The following is a 19,617-nucleotide window of genomic DNA, read 5'->3' on the forward strand; positions in this document are numbered from 1 at the left end:
TTAGCGTGAGAAACAATTTTGTTTTTTACGATACAAGATATAATTAACGCAAGGTATCTTTCTTTAAACAAGCTACCAAGAATTACTAGCTTAGTATAGGAAAGAGGAAACGTACGTGTACACTGTGGGAACCAAGTTGAGCTCATTTTTCCTGCATGAATTAAATCACCCTTGTTCATTGTGTCTGTACAATTATACTTATCTATTTGTAACCATAAAAGATCTTCCAATTAATTTTATGTGGTAAAATACTATTTTCAAATAATGTTAATTTTTTAAAATAACGTTGCAAATATTATTATAAGGCTGCATTTCTTTGAATATTAGATAAAGTTAAAATAGCGAAATGATGTTCTAACATTATTACACGCGTACATAATTCCTACTAAAACTTGCAATGCCAATTGCCTGACATTAGTATTACGTATACTTGTAGCTTTTAATTGAATGCATCATGAATAAAAGTACAAATATATCCTTTCGTATTTGAAATTTACAGATCCAACTTTATGTGTCAAATTCAATAGAGTTATTAAAGTACGAACAATTTACGTTGCTACATTATAATTTTATCAAGATAAACAATAAAAAATGATTGAAATTTGATAAATTTATAACTTTTCAATTAGCCAACATGACTTGTAACATTTAACATCAATAATAGGACTGACGTAAGACAAGAGAGAAACGATCGAATAGATCTTTCATTAAATAATGTTTCCTACTATCTATGCCCTTTCTAAGAAGTTATGTCATTACGCGTTATAACATAATTTGTTAAAAAAATATTAATTTAAAGCGTTACACTTTATAACGCGAGTGAACATATCAATTATTTTTCATATATTTTTTTAATTTGAAGATTGTACCTTTTAATACTTGGCGAATAAAGATTACGCTTGAACACGTTTAATAAAAGGCTGTTAAAACATTGACAACAGCGTTATTATTTAGCTTTTTAGTGGAGAGAAGGTTACACCGAATAAAAACAGGTTACGTTTTGAATGCTCACCTCATTTTCTCGAATGACTTGAATCAAAACATAAATCCCAATGCATCTTTTAAATAATCGGCTGTTCACAAATATCGCACCGCTCTTCGATCCTTCACAATTCGCAAACCTTTTGCGTCCTCGTCGTGTATTCTCCCTAATCCATTCAAAAAACACCTGTTCACTTTCCGAATTTTCCGAACAGTCCTACCAACCCCTAAAAATGATTTAGCCGTGCGCGCGCTACTTTAAATCCAAAATGTGAACAATATTTCAAGACACTCTTCGAAATGAATTACGTTTTTAGTTGTAAATATGCTCTTTTCTCCTTCTATTTTTGCTCTCCCTCTTTAGTTCGTCAATTTTTTCATCAAATAATCGAATAATAGCCACTAATTTTGACGAATCTACCAATAAAATTACAACCTACCTCGACGATATTCGCCGAGTAACTAAGTTCGAAACAACGACGTAGAGTTATTACTACCGCGTAAGCAGTTCTAACAGGTATGTATTTCTGCGGGTTTCATAGGCCCCTTGACATGAAATATTATCGTTTCCCTGAATATTTCCAACTTTCTTTCAACGAATTATTTCTACCGACGCGAACAAAAATCGTTTCGAAATGGTACTGCCTCTGCATATAACGAAAGCAAAATAATTAGATGTTCCTTTCCCTCCTTTCTATTTTACACGAAATATTAATGAAATTACAGTTCCTATGTTAAAAAATAAAAATACTATTATATAATATTTTTACGCATATAAAAGGTCTTGACAACTATTATTAACACGTAAAAAATCTGAATTAAAGAGCCACTATTTCAAGGGGTTTCAATAGTTACGTTACTGAGCTGCAGATTCTATTGTTTTACTGTTGTACAATGGCCTGGTCGACCCAAGCGCCTCCAGTTTCCCCTCTTATTCCCCACCTGACGTGAGCTACTCTCCTCTGCCCCGTAGATGCCATGGAATTGCTGCCGCAAAAGGATGTTGGGGTTACCCTGGGGGGCGTGGGAAAAACCTGCTGTGGGAAAGAGTGGGTGGCCTCTACCTCACTTCACTTCTCTGATGATGACGATACGATACACATATATATACACACATACACACATCATGTCTGCGAGTGTGTATACACGTGCATGAAATAGACAAGTTACATACAAATATATAAATTCAACATACTCACGTATATGTATTACGTTACATGTTAGTGGTAGTACGCGAGTCACACGACGGCCACACGACAGCCTGCGTAATATAGGACGAGTGCGTATAGATAGACAAATTAACGAATAAGCTTACTTTTTTTATTTCATTGAAAAGATAGTTTTTGATAGTTGGATCAAAAGTTATTGAGGAAAACAGTGCCAAGCATTATTCTGGAAAATGTACATTATACCGTTTACACGTGACAAATACATTTATATTATATGTAATATATGTACAAATATCGTCAAGAAATATTATTGAAAAAATTATTTAGTGCTCTTTTAGTTTATATTGCATTGAAAGTTACTAATTCCAATTTTGTTGCACAATAATTTATTTATGCATTAAATTTGTGTGAACAAATTTTATTAACGTTTAAATAAAGAACAATATATGAATGGTAGAATTATATATTTTTCACTTTTAAGCATAATTGTCTCTCTTTTGTCCAAATATAATGACTAAAATCAAAATATGTATATAACTAATGATATGAGGGAAATCGGTGAATTCATCATTCGAATAAATTAACAATCTATATATGCGGTTGAGATGCATATAATATACGTTTTTGCTTTTTTTACTTAAAAATATCGGATGATGGAAAAAATAATTGTTATTTTAAAAATGTCACATTATACAAAGGATATAAATTCGTATAGCTGTTTTCACGATATTTGTATGACCAAGCATTAGCGCGTCGAGATATTACATAGTTGTATATACTGTTGAAAAGGCAAACAATTTATTATGTATTTCTACTGTTACCTTAAGCAAGTAACACCGTTTTGCATAAACGAAAACATATTTCCAACATTCCTCTTACGTTTTCAATATATATATTTGCAATAGAGGTTGTAATTAAACAAAGGAAAAGTTATAACATTTGTACTTTCATATTTTGTGATGTAATACATACATTCTCCGTTCAAGCTGTTTGCGAAGCAAAATACAACAAAACCACGTGCTTTATTCAGGAACGTAGCACTGTAATAATATAGTATGAATCGGATATAAAGGGGTCTATCAAAATTTTTAATTATATCCATTTTTATAATATTTTGCTTAAATAATGATTAATTTCTTAAAATAATGAACAGTAATGTACAGATGTATCACAATACTTGTTTCACTTAAGATGATCTCTTGTTTCAAAATTACGTTTTCAAGAATCTTCTCTAGATATTTTACTCAGGTTGAAAAGAAGGGTGAAAGGGACCAATGAAAGATGGACCAATGAGTGGTTGATCTTACGATCAGTCGCTCCGCCATATTGCTCTGCAAGGAAGTATATAGCAAAGAGGCAATTGTACACATCACAAATTAATTAGTTAAATGTACTTTGATATATTAGATTTCTTGGTTAAAAAAGTCATTTACCTTATTAAAACTATATTATATTTTTCACAGGTTTCTTACTATATACAATGGGTGTTTATGGTCTTTGGCGTTTGCTTGACGCAACAGGGAAACAAGTGCCATTAGAAACGTTACAAGGAAAAGTTTTAGCTATTGGTATACTTCAGTATTAATTGTTATGCGGTGGTCTCAGGAAGTTTTCAGAATTTCTTTTTAAGTTTACTTTTAAATAATTTTATTGAAGTACTGTTTTACTAATATTATAGCTTATCGTGTACGAAACGTATAAGGAAAACATTGATTAAAACAAAATTGTTTCTATGAAATACATGAAAAAGTTACTGAAAATAATAATTTATAACTGGAAATAATAAAATATAATAAAAATTTATACAACTACCTAATATTTAGCATAAAATTATTTTCTTTTATAATATTTTTCAATCTGATAAATTACATCATTTTCTTTTTATATAATTTTAGGACATTTCGACTAATCACTGATTTTTGTAAGCTTCAAAATCCATTTCCATTATAATCATTATCTAATCTGTTTTTCACATTAGTCAAAATGTATGCAATAGGGTTCAGATCTTAGATCACAAGGGTAATATAATTATAAAGGAGCCAATAGTGAAAATCGCAAACTTTACGTTTGAGAGTGTTATCTGGATAAAAGTAAAGATCATTGTATATGTTGAATATTTAGGCTAATTTTAGTAAATTTTCAAACTTATTTGTTATAATGTTTGTAAAAACTACATTTTTGATTCCATTGTATTCAATAAAGAACTTCTAAGAACTTTTTACACCATTGAATATGTACTATATTCATGATTGTATGTCTGGAACATATCTACAATTAATTAGATTGTTCTAAATAATATAGTTTTGTAATTTTATATTATAGATATATCAATTTGGATACATCAAGTATTGCAAGGATACCAGGATCGCTTTGGTAATCCTAAACCTAATGCCCATCTCATTGGTTTATTCCACAGAATATGCAAGCTTTTATACTATAAAATTAAACCAGTTTTTGTATTTGATGGCGGTGTGCCCATGCTTAAAAAGGATACAATTGTAAATATATTTTTTATTCAGCTTATATGTTTGAAGATACAAACCCTTCGAATATCTGTATTATATAGTAAAAATATCAATTAAGATCTCATTATAATATGTAAATCAATAGATTTTACTTCTTTTAATTTTTACAGAAGTAGCTATTGTGTATCTTAACTAATATTAAGTATATTATGCACGTGTGTATTAAATGAAACTGTACTTTTATCTTGATTATAATATTGTCTGCACATAATTAGTTTGCTGTGGGAACCAGGTAGTGAGAAGAGACGTTCTTATTCTTTTGTGTTCACAGGCTTCACGCAGGAAGCAGAAATCTATGGCCAAGAATAAAGCCCAGCAGATGAAGGCAGAATTAATAAATAACTTAATAAAACATTCTACGGTAAAAAAAGTTCTTAATACAGAGAGAGACAACACTGCAAAAGGTTCTTCTGAAATAGTTGTAAATCTGCAAACTAAACAAACTGTAGATGATATGTTTAAATTACCAGATTTGCCAAGCACAAGCAAGACAGATTTATGTATTAACGATGAATACAATTCTGATTCATCTGTTGAACTAAATCAACAAAAACAAACAAAATGGATTGGAAATATTCATAATGTGGATGTGAATTGCGCTGAATTTAAAGCTTTACCAGCTGATGTGCGTTATAACATTCTAACTGATCTAAAGGAAACAAGGAAGCAAAGTTCATGGGGTCGTTTACACGAGATGCCCGAGGTACATAGTAAATTTGAAAAATTCGCGTGTTTCGCTTATCCAATAACAAAGTATTTTATTATCTAGGAATCAAATGAATTTTCTGGTTTTCAAATGAAACGCTTGTTAAAACGTAGATTAATTCAAAAATATTTGGAATGTGCGGAAAAAGAGATGGGAGGCAAGACACTTACCTTAGACGAGTTGGATAAACTACTAAAGGAACAAGGTGTAACTACAGACATTCAAAATTATACTTATCGTATTGCTGCAGATAATACAACTAGATTACTTTACATCAGCGGTATGTAACATTTGTTTATCGTCGACTCGAAACTGATTGCTCTGTTATTATCTTAGCAAGTTTTATGTTTTAGATAAAAATACATATATTAAGAGCAATAATCCCAGCTTAAACGGTGAAAATATACAAGACGATAAGAGTGAAACAGATGAAACTGTAGCAGGACCTAGTAAAGACATACCAATCGTTGATGATATAAATGAATATGAACTTAGTGATGATTATGACAGCGATTATGAAGCAGCAACTGTGAATGACTTTAAATTTATAAAGGAAACAAGTAGTGATTCGGAAACAGAATTGAATGAGTTGCGGTCAAAAAAATGTTTAGAAAAGAATATTGTGAATCCTGCACGAGCGTACATGTTAGAATATAGTGGATTAACGGAGAAACAAATACTTACTGTTCTTAATGAAAAGAACAAAGTGACCTATGAAGATACCGAGAATTTCTCGAAAATAGAGCAACGATCCGATTCGTTTGAAACACAACACTGTGATAATAAAAGCGATTTATCGGACACACATCATTTAATTTCACTACCCGATGATAATGCATCAAAAACGGAATTTTTCAAGCTAAACAGTGAAAGAAATGTTAATGTATCACCTCTTGGAATTGCGAATATTTCGAATAAAGCGCAAGCTGAAACGGAAAGTGCAACAGTAATTACTTCAACAGACTCAGAATCAGGTGATTTCATAGAAATAGAAGACGCACCGATATCAAACATGGATATTAACGTTAATAAATGCATTCTACAACAAAATATACAGATAACATTTAAAACTACCGATGAAAAAATAGAAGATGATATATTTGCTGATGTGTTTGAAGTGCCCAATAGCGAATTAAATACAGAGGTACATTCACAAGCAGAATTGTCCAAACAATCGCTGTCCGCGGTTAAATTTGACGGAATAATGTTACGAAATAAGATAGCTGCAGAGGAAATGATTGCAAAATCATCATCACTCAGTGCAGAAATTGATCTGAGCAGTGCGTGCACGAATTCAAACTTGGAAGAAATTCAAGTGGAAGACAAAAATAACACTGAATATGAAGCCATTTCTTTAGTGAAAGATAATGCAGAAGCTGGAAATATCGAAAACAGTACAAGAGATAGAATGTCAATAAGCTCCATACCTACAGACGAAGATGAATTGCTATACTTAAAGGTAAGTAAATATCAGATTAGATGCATGTACCATACATACATACACTTACATGCACAAGTAAAATATCCTCCCAATAGTATACTCGAATTTCAGGCACAACTAGAGGAGAGGCAAAACGAATTAATGGTAAACATTGGTAAATTAGAAAGACAAGGAATCGACATTTCTGATCAAATACGAATCGAAGCTCAGGTATAATCGTGTAAATTTAATGAAACCCTAAAGAACGCTGTTATTTTTTCAACATAATATTAATGAAATTATCTACCTATAGGAATTGTTACAATTATTCGGAATACCGTATATAGTAGCACCCATGGAAGCGGAAGCGCAGTGTGCATACTTGGAACAGATTCATCTCACCGATGGTACAATTACTGACGATTCTGATATTTGGTTGTTCGGAGGACAATGCGTTTATAAAAATTTTTTCGATAACAATAAAAAAGTTTTAGAGTTCCGTTCTTGCGATATACACCATCATTTTAGTAAGGCTATCGTTAATTTTTCCCAATCTATTCTCAATATACACACGTAAGAATTCAAATTAGTGAACAATATACATTTTTTTTAGAGTTAACGCGAAACGAATTGATACGACTCGCGCTCTTAGTCGGTAGCGACTATACAACAGGTTTAACTGGCATTGGTCCGGTTACTGCGTTAGAAATACTAGCAGCATTTCCTTCGCAAGGTGATGATTTGTTGCAAGGTTTAACAAATTTTTGTTCTTGGATTGAAACTGGTAGAGTCGCAGGGCCAGGAAAAACAGCGTTAAGAAACAAATTGCAAAACTTACAGATTCAAAAAGGTATACGTATCTAATACATAATTTCTTTTATCCTTACATGTAGCTTGCAAAATACATTATTATAATGCATTTATGTACAGGCTTTCCCAGCCAAGCCGTAGTGCAAGCGTATCTTTTCCCAAAAGTAGATGAATCAAGAGAAACCTTCAGTTGGGGTAAACCTAACACCATACTTTTAGCAGATTATACAAAAAAGAAATTTGGATGGGATAAAAATAAGTACAACGAAATTATGATACCAGTTCTAAAAAGATTAGAGGAGAAACAAATTCAAAGTAAAATAAGTACGTATTTTAAATTACAAACCGTTCCAAAATCAATCGAAGTGAACTTGAGTAAACGAGTTCAGAAGGCTTTGCAACAATTAAATAAACCGACCGAAGATTCTACCGAAGAAGATTCTACATGTATAGAAAGTGTGCGACAGACAACGAAAAAGGGCAAATCTTCTATCGCGCAACGAAAGGAAAAAAGAAAACCAAATAATGAACAAACGCAAACTGACCATTCTAAGCCAAAAATTCTTAATGTGGCCTCCTTGGCTGAGAAAAATACCAAAGAATATATACCACAAAGAGAAAAAGATAAACTAAATACCTTGAAGAACAAACTACACGCGATCGAGGTACTTCGAAAATCGAAACAAGGATTATACAAGACGAAAAAAGTAAAACGTTGCGTACGAAAAGTAAAACAAGAAGCTGAACTTTCAGAAAGTGATAGCGATAATTCATAGTTTAATTCAATAAAAAATAATAAATATAAAAAAGTGTACGGCATATATACTGCTGAAATATACATTTATTAAGGGCACGTAAGAACAGTATTTGTACTGAGAATTAAATTAGACCAAAGTCTGTAAATTTGTTAAAAATAAAGTATTTTTTACATAGCAATTGTTACATGTTTTAAAAACGTAAAACGTAACATCGCATTACAGATACATGAAATGCAAGTCCTCTGACCTTAATAATAAAGTAACAATAAAAACTAATGATATGATTGGTAAAATTGTGCATTAACCATCAAGAACTAACTAAAAATAAAAGTAACTGAATAAAATATTGAATAAATTTACTTTAATAAAACTTTGAATAAGTTTAACTTTATAGAATGATCAATGGTTACCTTAGCGACAATTGACAACAACCTCCATTAGCTATGATCATTGGATAGAGTCAATCGAGGTTATTTAAAGTTTTCTAAAGCATACCAATATTAATTTAAAGTAACTTTATTCATTAATTAAAACTATTATAGTTAAAATTCTGTCTATCTCGGTTCAAAACTTATTTACATACTTTCGTACTATATCGCCTTGTGTTTTCTTTCTTATTAAGATTTGTGCGCTATTACGTATCTAGTTTAGTAATACTTTTGAGGTATTGAAGACGCGAAAGATATTACGCTGGTACTAGTTCCTTATTTCATTGACACGAATAAATAGTAAATACGACGCTTAAAACCCGGCAGTTTTTCCTTCTCTGCGAAAATCTGAGCTAGCAAATATCTGCCCGTTTTCTTTCGACACAGCCGTGATAGCGCTTCCAATTCCTGAATAAGTTTTAACGTCGTGTCCAATACGAGATAAATAGCTTAGTACATCAGGTGAAAATCCTTTTTCATTATAAACAGTCATCGGTATTAACTGTAATTTAGAAAAGCTTTTATTAGTGTTTGAATATGTATATAAGTATACCGTTGGGTAGACACGTCGTTTCACTTTACCTGATGATGTATTCTAAGCATATCGATAGCTTGTTTTATGTTATGACCTGACCAAAGATTTAATATCATTGCTGTTGCGACAGCAGTGGTGATTTTTGTGCCACCCGCAGCACCGATTACTAAACGAACGTCTCCATTTTTATCCACCTTTGATAGAAAAAACAAATTATACAAGTTTATATCATACGTAATTTAGAACGATAGCAGTAGTTCTTCGCTTGAAAGTTGTATTATGCTTACAACAATCGTCGGGCTCATAGAACTCATAGGCCTTTTCCCTGGATAGATGTAATTCGCTGGTGAGGCTTCTAATTCGAATGCATTAGTTATATTAGGAGAACTAAAATCGTCCATCTCATCGTTGAATATTATCCCAGTTGATTTGGAACGTATCATTGCACCGAAACTGCAAGAATGGAATGCAAAATTAGAACATACATACAACGAATAATTTAATACTTTGCATAACACGGACGTTTGTATTAGAGTAAGTGGAAATTCCACTTATAACATGGTAAGAGAATTATAGAAATGAACTGTTCACTTAATGCATAACGATAAATATAAATATACCTTGAAGTAGTAGCAAAAGTGTAATTTTCGAAGTTTAATATTTTAATTCATAACTTTCGAATCTTCAATACCGAAAATATTATTTATTTTAGATAATTTTGTAACAAGATGAGAAGTGATTGATGTTCCACTTGTTTTACACGAAAGCTTATAGAATTGCTAATAAACAAGAAGATGTAAATTTCAAATTCTTGTTGCTAAATATTTATTATAGCTACAAATTATTGCTTTCCAAAACAGTATGGCGTATAATATTCAAAAAAGTTTTAGATTCAGATTTGTTGTCAGCAATTTTAAATAATCTTAATTATCCAGTTTCAGAATGATCCGATAAAAAATTGAATAGTCATTTTTTTTGAGCTCTCCAGACCGCTGTGTAATGATAGGAATTTTCAAATACCTACACAGTGGGTGATCGATAGATAAAAGCCTATCTGTGCGTAGAATTAGTCGGTAGAGGAATACTTTTTCATTTGTTAATTGTTTATCATCAGTGTATAACGTGATTGTTAAAAAAAACTAATGTAGTTTTGTGGCGTAATCTTGGAATTAAAAATTGTTTTCTCTGCATTACAGTTCTCAGTTTCGTATAAGAGGAAAAATTGTTATGCTTCTAGATTATCACATATAAATAACACGTACACTTGATTTATGGTGGATGTGACCGATACGGCCGATCCATCGGGAGCCAAAACAGAAACGTGAGATGTTCCTGAATCGTCCGGTGTAGCCGTAACAGCGCCGTAAAATTTCGGATCGTTGCTCGTTTCATTGAATTTGATTTGTTTCTTGATCTTATTGGCATAATCGGCGGATGTCAAATTAGCAAGCACCGAAGCTGGAAATAAAAATTACACGTTACAATCGATCGTTACGTGAATGATGGATCTCTTAATGGTACAACGATAACACTTTCCTTAAGAGATCGAATTAAATGAAATTTATAAAGAAACATAAGAATCGATTGATCGATTATGATACGAATCATGCGAAACGATGAGGATGGAAGTGATTTTAAAATTATGCTTATCGCATTCACTTATATCTGAAGTATTACATTTTCAGGTAGAGATTAATCGGTTTATCATAAAAACCAGACAGAAGTGTTTCTTATTGCGTGCAATTATCGTGCGTGACTATACGATATGACAAATTGTCGACTCACTAATGTTGGTGTAATCAGGATCACCTAATTCTGTTCTTCGAGCATATGCCCATTTAAATGTCTCGATTATAGTTTGCCACATAATATTTTCGTCCGATTTGGGCACCATACCGTAAAGAACGTTCAAAATAAAAGCTAAGACCGCCCCCGAACCCGGTGGAGGTGTACTGTACACTGTTAAATCTCCGATCGTTGTATTAATCGGTATCGACCACTTTACTCTGTAACAAATATATCGTCGTTATTTTCCGATACTTTTGGTCTCATTACGCATAAGGCTTCAAACTAACGCATAATTCTGCAAATCCTCCTTTTCGATGATGCCATTGAATTGTTTTATTTCTTTGACTAGATCATCACCCATACTCCCATTGTAAAATATTCCCGATCCTCTTTCGGCGATCAATTTTAACGTCTTTGCCAATTGTGGCCGCTTTATCTTATCGCCTTTCTGTAGGAAACGTAATCCTATTTTCATCGATATTTTATTTAACAGACAAAGATGGGAGTAATAAATATATGCATGCATATTCACCTTCCACGTCGTATTAGTAACGGGGTTTATGAGAATTTCGGCCAATGACTCTTCTGCCCTTATCAGCGATTCTTTCGATCGCAAATGCGCGGCTAAGTAATCCGTCACATAAGATCCGCTTTGACACAAAGAAATAGTAGGCTTAAACAGTTCGGACCATGGCAGTTTCCCGTACTTGTTGTGAGCTTCTTGATATCCAAGAAGTTCCCCTGGTATAGCAACCGCCAGACCACCTTACATAATTATGCGATCGAATTAGTATTATATATTTACTATTATTATTATTATTATTATTATTATTATTATTATTATTATTATTATTAATACACCAGATTAATGAAATATTTTACCGTATGTAGCCAAATCGGGATTGCCATGAAACATGTCTTTATGCGCACCGGAGGGTGCGGTCTCGCGAGCATCCAGGTAATGGGCAGTTTTAGTAGACGCGTCCCAGATGGTCATTAGAAATCCGCCGCCAAGTCCCATGCTTCCGTGCAAAGAAAACCGTGAAACATCAAATGAAATTTCGTGCACGTAAAAACCGTAGCACGTGCGCAATTAACATACCTGTGCAAAGAAGCAACTCCTTCGCATAAAAGCGCAGCTATAGCCGCATCGACGGCCGAGCCCCCTTTTGCCAGTATATCGGAACCGATCTGAGCGCATTCTTGACCGTTCGTGGACACTGCAGCCTTTCAAGCAAATAGATCCAATTCTTTAAATCACAAGTAAACGGACACAAATTCTATAGATAGAAGTACGACGTTAGTCCATTCTGCGTTCATTCTGTACACACTTGGTTCGATTGGCAACTAAATATCGTACAAGCGTATGGATTCGACCTATTTCAATTTTCCTCGGACAATCCTGCTTTTTGTCATTTCTTTCTCGGTGTTTTTATTCTTTTTTTCTCACTCGACGTAATCAAAATTTGTAAGAAATACGGAAGATACCATATAGCACAAATATTTACTATACTGAAACGACGTAATAGAATATTATTTCAATATTATATAATTTTTACTCGTACACAGGCAAATTTAGAGTAAACATTTAGAGTAAAACTAATTACACCAAACTACGTTCCCTCTGAAACCAATAAATTTCTTTCTCAACTATTTTTTCGCTACAACGAGTGGTTTCCAAGTAATTCGTATTTAGGAATTAGAATTGAATGGCTTGCAAATGAAAAACATTTTAATAATTTGTTAGGTTATTAGATCCGAAAATGACCAGTTATCAAGTTATTATTCTTGACCATGTATTTGCTATATGTCCACTAAATATTATTTACACTGGATCACATTGCATCGCTATTGCATCGCTTTCGAGTTTTTCATTTTAAACATGAGATCCTTATCTTATGGGAATATCATATCTTACATTTGCGTAGACTCCGGAGCTGGACGACTCACTATCCGGGCCATACTGCGACGAGTTGGTCTCGTTTTCTGAATTGTTAACGAGTAAAACAATTATTATCGCCAAGACCACAGCTAAAACTATAGCGATGCTCACCCCAGATATTAGAATTTTCTTCTTGTTTAGTCTGCGCGGAAAAAAATTGCCGTATTAATCGACCAAAATGGTTTGCTGGGAAAGTATTTCGATAACAACATGTTTATTATTCTTAACGGAGATAATCACGCATTTTTTCGCGTCTCGACGGAAACTGATCGCGATTATCTTTTCATTTATACGAGTGGAAACAAAAATAGACGACCGCTACTTCAACGGTATTCATGCCTGATTATTTCAATTGTGACCGTGTAACCTGAAATTGCACTATTATTTTTATTATACGCGTCGCGTATATTGCGTATCTGATTGATAAATTATTTCACGTAATATAAACATCTTTAAGATCGTACGTAAGCGTTATTTTGTCTACCTTGCAATCGTTTGATCAAACGATTTTGTATTCTTCTATACACCTATATTCGTGTCCATATAAAAAATATTTAAAATTACAATAGAGTAAGTACAATAAAATGCGTAATTATATTCGTTAATCGTGAATTTAATATCGCAATAATTCAGGTTAAAGCTTGTGAATTAACCTTATCTATTTTACTCTGTGTTATCAAATATACTATCGGTGACTGCGTATACCTATATATATTTTGAAAGGAGCGGTACTGTAATATTTACACATACTTTAAAAAAGTATTCGTTTATGAGTATTTTAATGACTTTGAACGATTATATTGACTTCACCAACACGAAAATATCTATCACTCGTGAGCTTGGCTTTTTTTCATATTTTTAGAGACATTTAGGACAATAGGACATTTAAAAATGACAAATTAATTATTATGAAATGGCATTCGACAGAGGTTCGATATAAAATGTAATTGATACATTTTGTATGAATTTTCTATTCCGTTATTCGACGCATAAGCATAAGCATATTGAGGTGCAATGCATTGCGAAACATATGCATTTTATGTAATACTATCAGCCGTAAAGGATGCAGCTGTAGTCGATGTTGTAATTCTCGACCGATTAATCGGACTCTCGATCTTAACGTGAACCATGAGACAAATATATATATAATACGAATAACGTTTAAAAATAGTCTACATAAATCTATCGAACCACTATTCAATTGCACTGTCTTGCACTGTAACACTTTAGCATTAAACACCATTCAATGTTCGTAGGAATAACGAAATTCCGATACCGCTTCGAAGCGGCAGAAGTATAAAAACTTTGATGATTGTAAAAGGAAAAAAAGAATATATATATATATATATATATATATATATATATATATATATATATATATATATATATTCTATATATATATATAGAAAATCGTTAGAAACGTTGGACGAAATGTAAGAAGAAGTAAAAGGTTTTTTACCAACCCGATCATGTTGCGTGCGCAAACACGGTACAAAAGAGCGCTCAGCCTTGACTAAACGTTTCACCAAGCCGATGGTTGCCTTTTATACTAAGCTATAATGTAGATTCTATTTATTCATCCCCACCACTTTTTTATAGTGGTAGTAGTGGTCACAATATTAAATACCTCTACGATTTCGTTTATCTTTAAAACAATACCCGATTCCATTATCTGAAAAATTCACCGATTCACACCTAATCCGTCGTATCTTCTTTTATGACGCGAAAGAATATCACGACGCATTAGTATCGTCGCGTCATACCTTAAATGTATCTTTACGAGATTTCATCTTTATTGTTATCTTTAAATTACTTGCGAGCACGTGTATATTTATCTTCTTTAATTCTGTCTAGTCAACGTACTTCATCTGATACACCATGTGCACTTTCTCTACAATACCTTCGAGCACAGGATCGTTTCTTCAAGGCGAAACCTTTTACGTTAATAGAATTTATAAAACGTTACGCATCGTCGAAATATATATATATATATACCTGCTTATGCAAAAGTTATTTGTTATACCTTTTGTGTTGAAGGGAAACTAGTAAAAAAATTTATTTCAGAACATAGATACAAGTTTTTGAAATCTGAAAACTCTAGCGAATGAAATGCAATACGATACGTTATTTTTATGAAATAGAAACTGTATTAACACATTCCGATTAAAGATATAAAAAACAAGAAAGTAATAAACGTTTGTTAATATTTAATACTTTGTAAAAATAAATAGTACGTGATAGAATAGAATACAGGAAACGGAGAGGCACATTTGATCAGACATAAAGTAAAGAGAGACGCGTTAGATGTTACCCTCTACCGGTATGGAGTGGAATCAATTCGTTGGATGAGTAGCGATCATTTTGAAAAACGGCGAAGTCATTTTCCGAGTTAGACAAGTGCGAGGTGTATCCTTTTCAAAATTTGAAGCAATGACAGCAAGATACGACAGAGCTATTACGGTATTTTCACCGGATGGCCATTTACTTCAAGTAGAATATGCACAAGAAGCTGTTAGGAAGGGTTCTTCTGCGGTACGATCAAATGTAGAATCTAACCTCTTTTATGTTCCCTGCAAAATTACACCGCTTTCCGTGTACTTTTTGCATCAAACAAATTTTATAGAACAAAATCTAGCTATATTCAAATAATAAACAGCTACAAAGTTGAAACAATTTTTACATTTTACAATTTATCGTTCTGGAATAACATTTTAAAATTAATAAACTTGATTTATTACAGGTTGGCGTTCGTGGCAATGATGTTGTAGTTTTAGGAGTTGAAAAGAAGTCTATCGCAAAACTTCAAGAGGAACGGACAGTTCGAAAGATATGCCTCTTAGATGATCACGTTGTCATGGCATTCGCAGGTTTCATTATAAATAAATACTACCAACAGATGTACTTTGCAAATATAGTATATTCCAACGTGTTTTATCTTTCTTCTTTCTAAGGATTGACAGCGGACGCAAGGGTATTAATTCATAATGCGCAAATAGAATGTCAAAGTCATAGATTAACAGTGGAAGATCCAGTTACGTTAGAATACATAACAAGATATATCGCGGGTAAGTAAATAGATTTCGTTAATTCAGAGTTGAAGAAATGTGTACTTATAAAAAGAATGCGGTTGATAATTGCTTTCAGGCTTGAAACAAAAATATACACAAAGTAATGGGAGAAGACCTTTTGGAATATCGTGTCTTTTAGCTGGATTTGATTATGACGGTGTTCCGCATTTATATCAAACAGAGCCTTCAGGCATTTATTACGAGTGGAAGGTATACACTTTGTACATAGATGATATATTAATTGTAAAAGAGAACAGAAAACAAGATATTTCTTTTTTTAAAGGCAAACGCAACAGGTCGGAATGCTAAAACAGTTCATGAATTTTTGCAAAAGTATTATACACCGGAGGAAGTAGCAACAGAGAAAGGAACTATAAAATTAGCCATCAGAGCTTTGTTAGAAGTAGTACAATCAGGGCGAAAAAATTTAGAAATCGCAGTAATGCGACGTGGTCAACCTTTACAGGTATAAGTGTTACAATATACTTACGAGAAACTAAATGTATAAATATCATTCTTTAAACAAATTAGTTCCAAATATTTCTTTCATTGCGCAGATGTTGGATTCAGACACGATTGGAGAATATGTTACTGAAATTGAAAGAGAAAAAGAAGCAGAAGCTGAAAAGAAAAAGCAAAAGAAGTGATGCCTACATGAAGTTACAATTTTATTATTCATTCATCAGCTTTTTACACAAAATAAATATAAAACACATAGATATAAAAGGAAACCAAATCCTAATATTCTTTTTATTTGTACTTTATTGTTATGTCTATAGAAACCATATGTACATGTGTGTTTTTAAATACATGATTTAAAAGTCGTATCATTACTGTATTAAATTACAATTATATATTCCCATGTATGTTACATCTAATAAAACTAAAATCATTGAATCAGCATTTAAATTAAATGGCACCATTTTACATACAATGAAATTCATTACTTTTTAGGCATATATATATATATATATATTTATTTATTTATTTATTTATTTATTTATATTTAAAAACTAGTAATAAAACAAAAACCTTTTTTATTGCGCATATTGGGGAGATAAAGATCTTCCACGATGATTGAATATTTGAAACGATGGAAGATTTCTCAATGTTTCCCAAGATTTATTTTCTAAATCGACTACTGCTCGAATTTCCTTAAAATCTCCCGCAATATACAGTACTCCATACATAACCATAAACAAGCTTATAATACCTTGTATCAAAATCTGTAATGAAAACATGTCACCAACTGCGTCCTTTTTATGTATTCGACAATTCTGAGCGCTAGTAATTATTACTCACATCAATTGGCAAGGTAATGAATTCTTGTTCTGTTATTCGTAAATACGAACGATCTGAAAATTTCATTTTACAAAGACAGTTGAAAAAGATGCTGACAACTTAACCTATCAAATATTTAACTGACACTGATAAGATTCCAAGCATAGAGGCAATACGTACGTTGAGCAGCTGAGTATGCTGTATGCAATATCGACATCAGTCCTACGAACGTTATAAACTTATGTAGCGTCGTTGCTGGCATTTTAATGTTATCACAAACTGCAGATTGTTTACGGTAATTTAATGGCTTCGAGTAATTCTTGTCATCTGCATCGTAACTGTAGTAAACAAGGCCTGTTTTCATGTATAATTATAGTGACCCAACTGAGACTATAGGTGCAAAATGAAAATATATATTTACCATTATGTACGCTTACAAAAAGTGCTATGAGATAAAGTACAAGATATGAGAATATAGAGAGAAAAATAGTTAATGTAATGAACGATAGAATGTATTAAAAGTGACCAGATATGAAAAGGAAAATTGTTTTCCATTGGGCAAAATAAGAGCGTAGCGCTCTTACGAACGCCATCTACTGATTAAAATAAGATACAAATGTACGTATTTAATTGTTAGATGTTTAGTTTACCACTCGGCAATCTATGACACATGTATCACTAAGTTATTCATTTGAAAATTTCAACTGACCCGTGTGAGTTCTGCAAACAATCTATAATATAATAAATAAAAAAATTAATAAACATTTAATTAATATTTTGGTTCGTATATATATATATATACGATAAAGTAATTACGATAATTTACGATAAAGTAATTAACGACTTTTCTGAAAAAATCGCTGTATTAAGTTATAGTTTATAGAAAATAATAAAAAGAAGTTTTTCTATCTTTCTTTCGTGTCAGTGTATCTATTTTCGAATCGAAATAAATAAATTGCTTAGTTTAGTCAGTTTTAATATTCGTTTATAATTTTTATGCAAACAGCTTCTTCATTGGTATATATTAGCCTACGCCACTGCCACGCGTGTCACTATGGTGAGCTGATAGTGTCATTGGCACGCCGTGTCGCCCCTGTGCTATATCGCCGTGCCTTGATAGTGCCGTGACGCGCAGTGTCGCTCCAGTGCTAGCCCTGTGCTGTTACGAGAACTGAGAGGCAGCACCGTGCTAGCACAGTGCTTAGAGTTCCACCCGGTGCCATTGGCGCTACAATCGCTGGTTGTCTGGGTATATCCTTACATTTTTATAGTCATAGTAACATGTGTATTTTATATTTTTCCAACTTTTGCTTTCTTTCCTTATTTTTCAGTGTATTAGAAATAATACATTTATTATTTTTATTAAATTTTGATTAACTAAACGTAAAAATAAGTTGGGCAGATAGAGAGTAAAAAAATGCAAGTGAGATTGAAATCCAGGTGGCACTGCGATTAGGTTGCTTCTGTCGCGCATGCGCACTCAATTTTATGGTACACCGACATCAAAGGTGCCGACAGAGAGTTTCGCTACTGTATACTGTGGTTATACTAGAGTGTCGTGAGCGTCCAGCGGTATGGTCAATTCCATAGAATTTGGTACCATAGCTGGGAAAATATTGTTTCTTGTATTATAATTTTCTCGAGAGACAAAAGAATGGTTCACAGTAGTACAAATTATTAACAATGATTTATTACAATGATCGCAGTATTACGATCAAAGTCATGAGAAAACTTCATTATCGATTGTGATTTTATCTTGGGTAAATTTGTTTACCGTATTTCGATCTTCAACGTAATGATCATCTAGTGGAATTTTATGAAACCTAAGAAATGCCTGAATTTAAATCTAAATTGATTTATTGATTACAACGTAGCAGCAGACGAAAAGAATAATAGAAAGCCCCCATTTACAAACAAATGACTACGTATAATAATTTATAAGTTTGCTAAGATTGTATTTACGCATCGTCCAAATGAAGAGATTCCTTTTCCCTCTTCTTTACCATCCTCTCCACCGGTACTGTATATCTAGTACTTAACACCACATATACAGAAAATCTCGCGGAAGACCCCGTATCATCCTGACGAAGGAGCCACTCTGGAGTACAGTAGTCGTCGTGGAATACAGACGGAACTTAGGATTCAGAAACATCAAGATGTTGAGCTGTAACGTTAGACAATAGAAATAGCCTGTTCACATTTTTTT

General features: G+C 32.6%; 5 protein-coding genes across 11 annotated transcripts in view; 2 read left to right on the forward strand and 3 right to left on the reverse strand.

Moving 5' to 3' along the window:
* The window catches only part of Su(h) (recombining binding protein suppressor of hairless), a 25,609-nt gene extending 23,606 nt beyond the window's left edge, over positions 1 to 2,003 (reverse strand). For 3 of the 6 annotated variants that reach the window (XR_013102610.1, XR_013102609.1, XM_076906206.1), the window contains exon 1: positions 1,013 to 1,324. The gene's annotated coding sequence lies outside the window, so the exon portion shown is untranslated. Of the gene's footprint in view, positions 1 to 115; positions 152 to 1,012; positions 1,325 to 1,836 lie in introns of those variants that run through there. The other 3 variants (XM_076906207.1, XM_076906208.1, XM_076906209.1) reach the window with 3 other exon arrangements.
* Positions 2,004 to 3,426: 1,423 nt separating this feature from the next.
* On the forward strand, positions 3,427 to 8,547 carry Mus201 (rad2 superfamily protein mus201). The gene is made up of 10 exons (XM_076906202.1): positions 3,427 to 3,540; positions 3,614 to 3,718; positions 4,473 to 4,648; positions 4,947 to 5,378; positions 5,445 to 5,661; positions 5,735 to 6,840; positions 6,934 to 7,032; positions 7,115 to 7,328; positions 7,415 to 7,651; positions 7,732 to 8,547. Exons 2-10 carry the CDS (start codon positions 3,631 to 3,633, stop codon positions 8,385 to 8,387), a joined length of 3,225 nt encoding a protein of 1,074 aa, XP_076762317.1. The 5' UTR covers positions 3,427 to 3,540; positions 3,614 to 3,630; the 3' UTR covers positions 8,388 to 8,547.
* Positions 8,548 to 9,011: 464 nt separating this feature from the next.
* On the reverse strand, positions 9,012 to 14,656 carry LOC143430176 (glutathione hydrolase 1 proenzyme). 2 transcript variants are annotated; one of them, XM_076906203.1, is made up of 11 exons: positions 14,526 to 14,656; positions 13,039 to 13,204; positions 12,223 to 12,347; positions 12,003 to 12,142; positions 11,653 to 11,885; positions 11,408 to 11,568; positions 11,118 to 11,338; positions 10,595 to 10,790; positions 9,620 to 9,785; positions 9,380 to 9,526; positions 9,012 to 9,299 (listed from the first exon to the last, which is right to left on the reverse strand). In XM_076906203.1, the coding sequence occupies exons 1-11, from the start codon at positions 14,531 to 14,533 to the stop codon at positions 9,111 to 9,113; spliced, it is 1,752 nt and encodes a 583-aa protein (XP_076762318.1). In that variant the 5' UTR covers positions 14,534 to 14,656; the 3' UTR covers positions 9,012 to 9,110. The 2 variants fall into 2 exon arrangements, with proteins under 2 accessions (XP_076762318.1, XP_076762320.1); XM_076906205.1 differs by lacking the exon at positions 13,039 to 13,204 and having other exon boundaries at positions 9,021 to 9,299; positions 14,526 to 14,600.
* Positions 14,657 to 15,397: 741 nt separating this feature from the next.
* Prosalpha4 (proteasome alpha4 subunit) lies at positions 15,398 to 16,954 on the forward strand. The gene is made up of 6 exons (XM_076906215.1): positions 15,398 to 15,594; positions 15,803 to 15,929; positions 16,014 to 16,127; positions 16,207 to 16,340; positions 16,414 to 16,596; positions 16,688 to 16,954. Exons 1-6 carry the CDS (start codon positions 15,493 to 15,495, stop codon positions 16,775 to 16,777), a joined length of 750 nt encoding a protein of 249 aa, XP_076762330.1. The 5' UTR covers positions 15,398 to 15,492; the 3' UTR covers positions 16,778 to 16,954.
* On the reverse strand, positions 16,784 to 17,765 carry Emc5 (ER membrane protein complex subunit 5). Its single transcript, XM_076906216.1, has 3 exons — positions 17,592 to 17,765; positions 17,433 to 17,485; positions 16,784 to 17,356 (listed from the first exon to the last, which is right to left on the reverse strand). Exons 1-3 carry the CDS (start codon positions 17,671 to 17,673, stop codon positions 17,168 to 17,170), a joined length of 324 nt encoding a protein of 107 aa, XP_076762331.1. The 5' UTR covers positions 17,674 to 17,765; the 3' UTR covers positions 16,784 to 17,167.
* Positions 17,766 to 19,617: the final 1,852 nt, after the last annotated feature.

The sequence above is a fragment of the Xylocopa sonorina genome, chromosome 13 (genome assembly GCF_050948175.1).
Source record: "Xylocopa sonorina isolate GNS202 chromosome 13, iyXylSono1_principal, whole genome shotgun sequence".
In the NCBI taxonomy this organism is placed as follows: domain Eukaryota; kingdom Metazoa; phylum Arthropoda; class Insecta; order Hymenoptera; family Apidae; genus Xylocopa; species Xylocopa sonorina.

Excerpts from the sequence above, each read along its gene's own strand:
- LOC143430176 (XM_076906203.1), bottom strand. Across the intron at positions 11,569-11,652 it reads TTACTAATACGACGTGGAAG|AAAGGCGATAAGATAAAGCG; the intron begins GTGAATATGCAT and ends CGTTTCCTACAG. Across the intron at positions 9,786-10,594 it reads ACATCCACCATAAATCAAGT|TTTCGGTGCAATGATACGTT; the intron begins GTACGTGTTATT and ends CCATTCTTGCAG.
- Prosalpha4 (XM_076906215.1), top strand. The coding sequence starts at position 15,493 with ATGACAGCAAGATACGACAGAGCTATTACGGTATTTTCACCGGATGGC. Across the intron at positions 16,128-16,206 it reads CATAACAAGATATATCGCGG|GCTTGAAACAAAAATATACA; the intron begins GTAAGTAAATAG and ends AATTGCTTTCAG. Across the intron at positions 16,597-16,687 it reads GACGTGGTCAACCTTTACAG|ATGTTGGATTCAGACACGAT; the intron begins GTATAAGTGTTA and ends TTCATTGCGCAG.
- Emc5 (XM_076906216.1), bottom strand. The coding sequence starts at position 17,673 with ATGCCAGCAACGACGCTACATAAGTTTATAACGTTCGTAGGACTGATG. Across the intron at positions 17,486-17,591 it reads AGCATACTCAGCTGCTCAAC|ATCGTTCGTATTTACGAATA; the intron begins GTACGTATTGCC and ends TGAAATTTTCAG. Across the intron at positions 17,357-17,432 it reads TCATTACCTTGCCAATTGAT|ATTTTGATACAAGGTATTAT; the intron begins GTGAGTAATAAT and ends TTTTCATTACAG.
- Mus201 (XM_076906202.1), top strand. The coding sequence starts at position 3,631 with ATGGGTGTTTATGGTCTTTGGCGTTTGCTTGACGCAACAGGGAAACAA. Across the intron at positions 6,841-6,933 it reads ATGAATTGCTATACTTAAAG|GCACAACTAGAGGAGAGGCA; the intron begins GTAAGTAAATAT and ends CTCGAATTTCAG. Across the intron at positions 7,329-7,414 it reads CGATATACACCATCATTTTA|AGTTAACGCGAAACGAATTG; the intron begins GTAAGGCTATCG and ends CATTTTTTTTAG.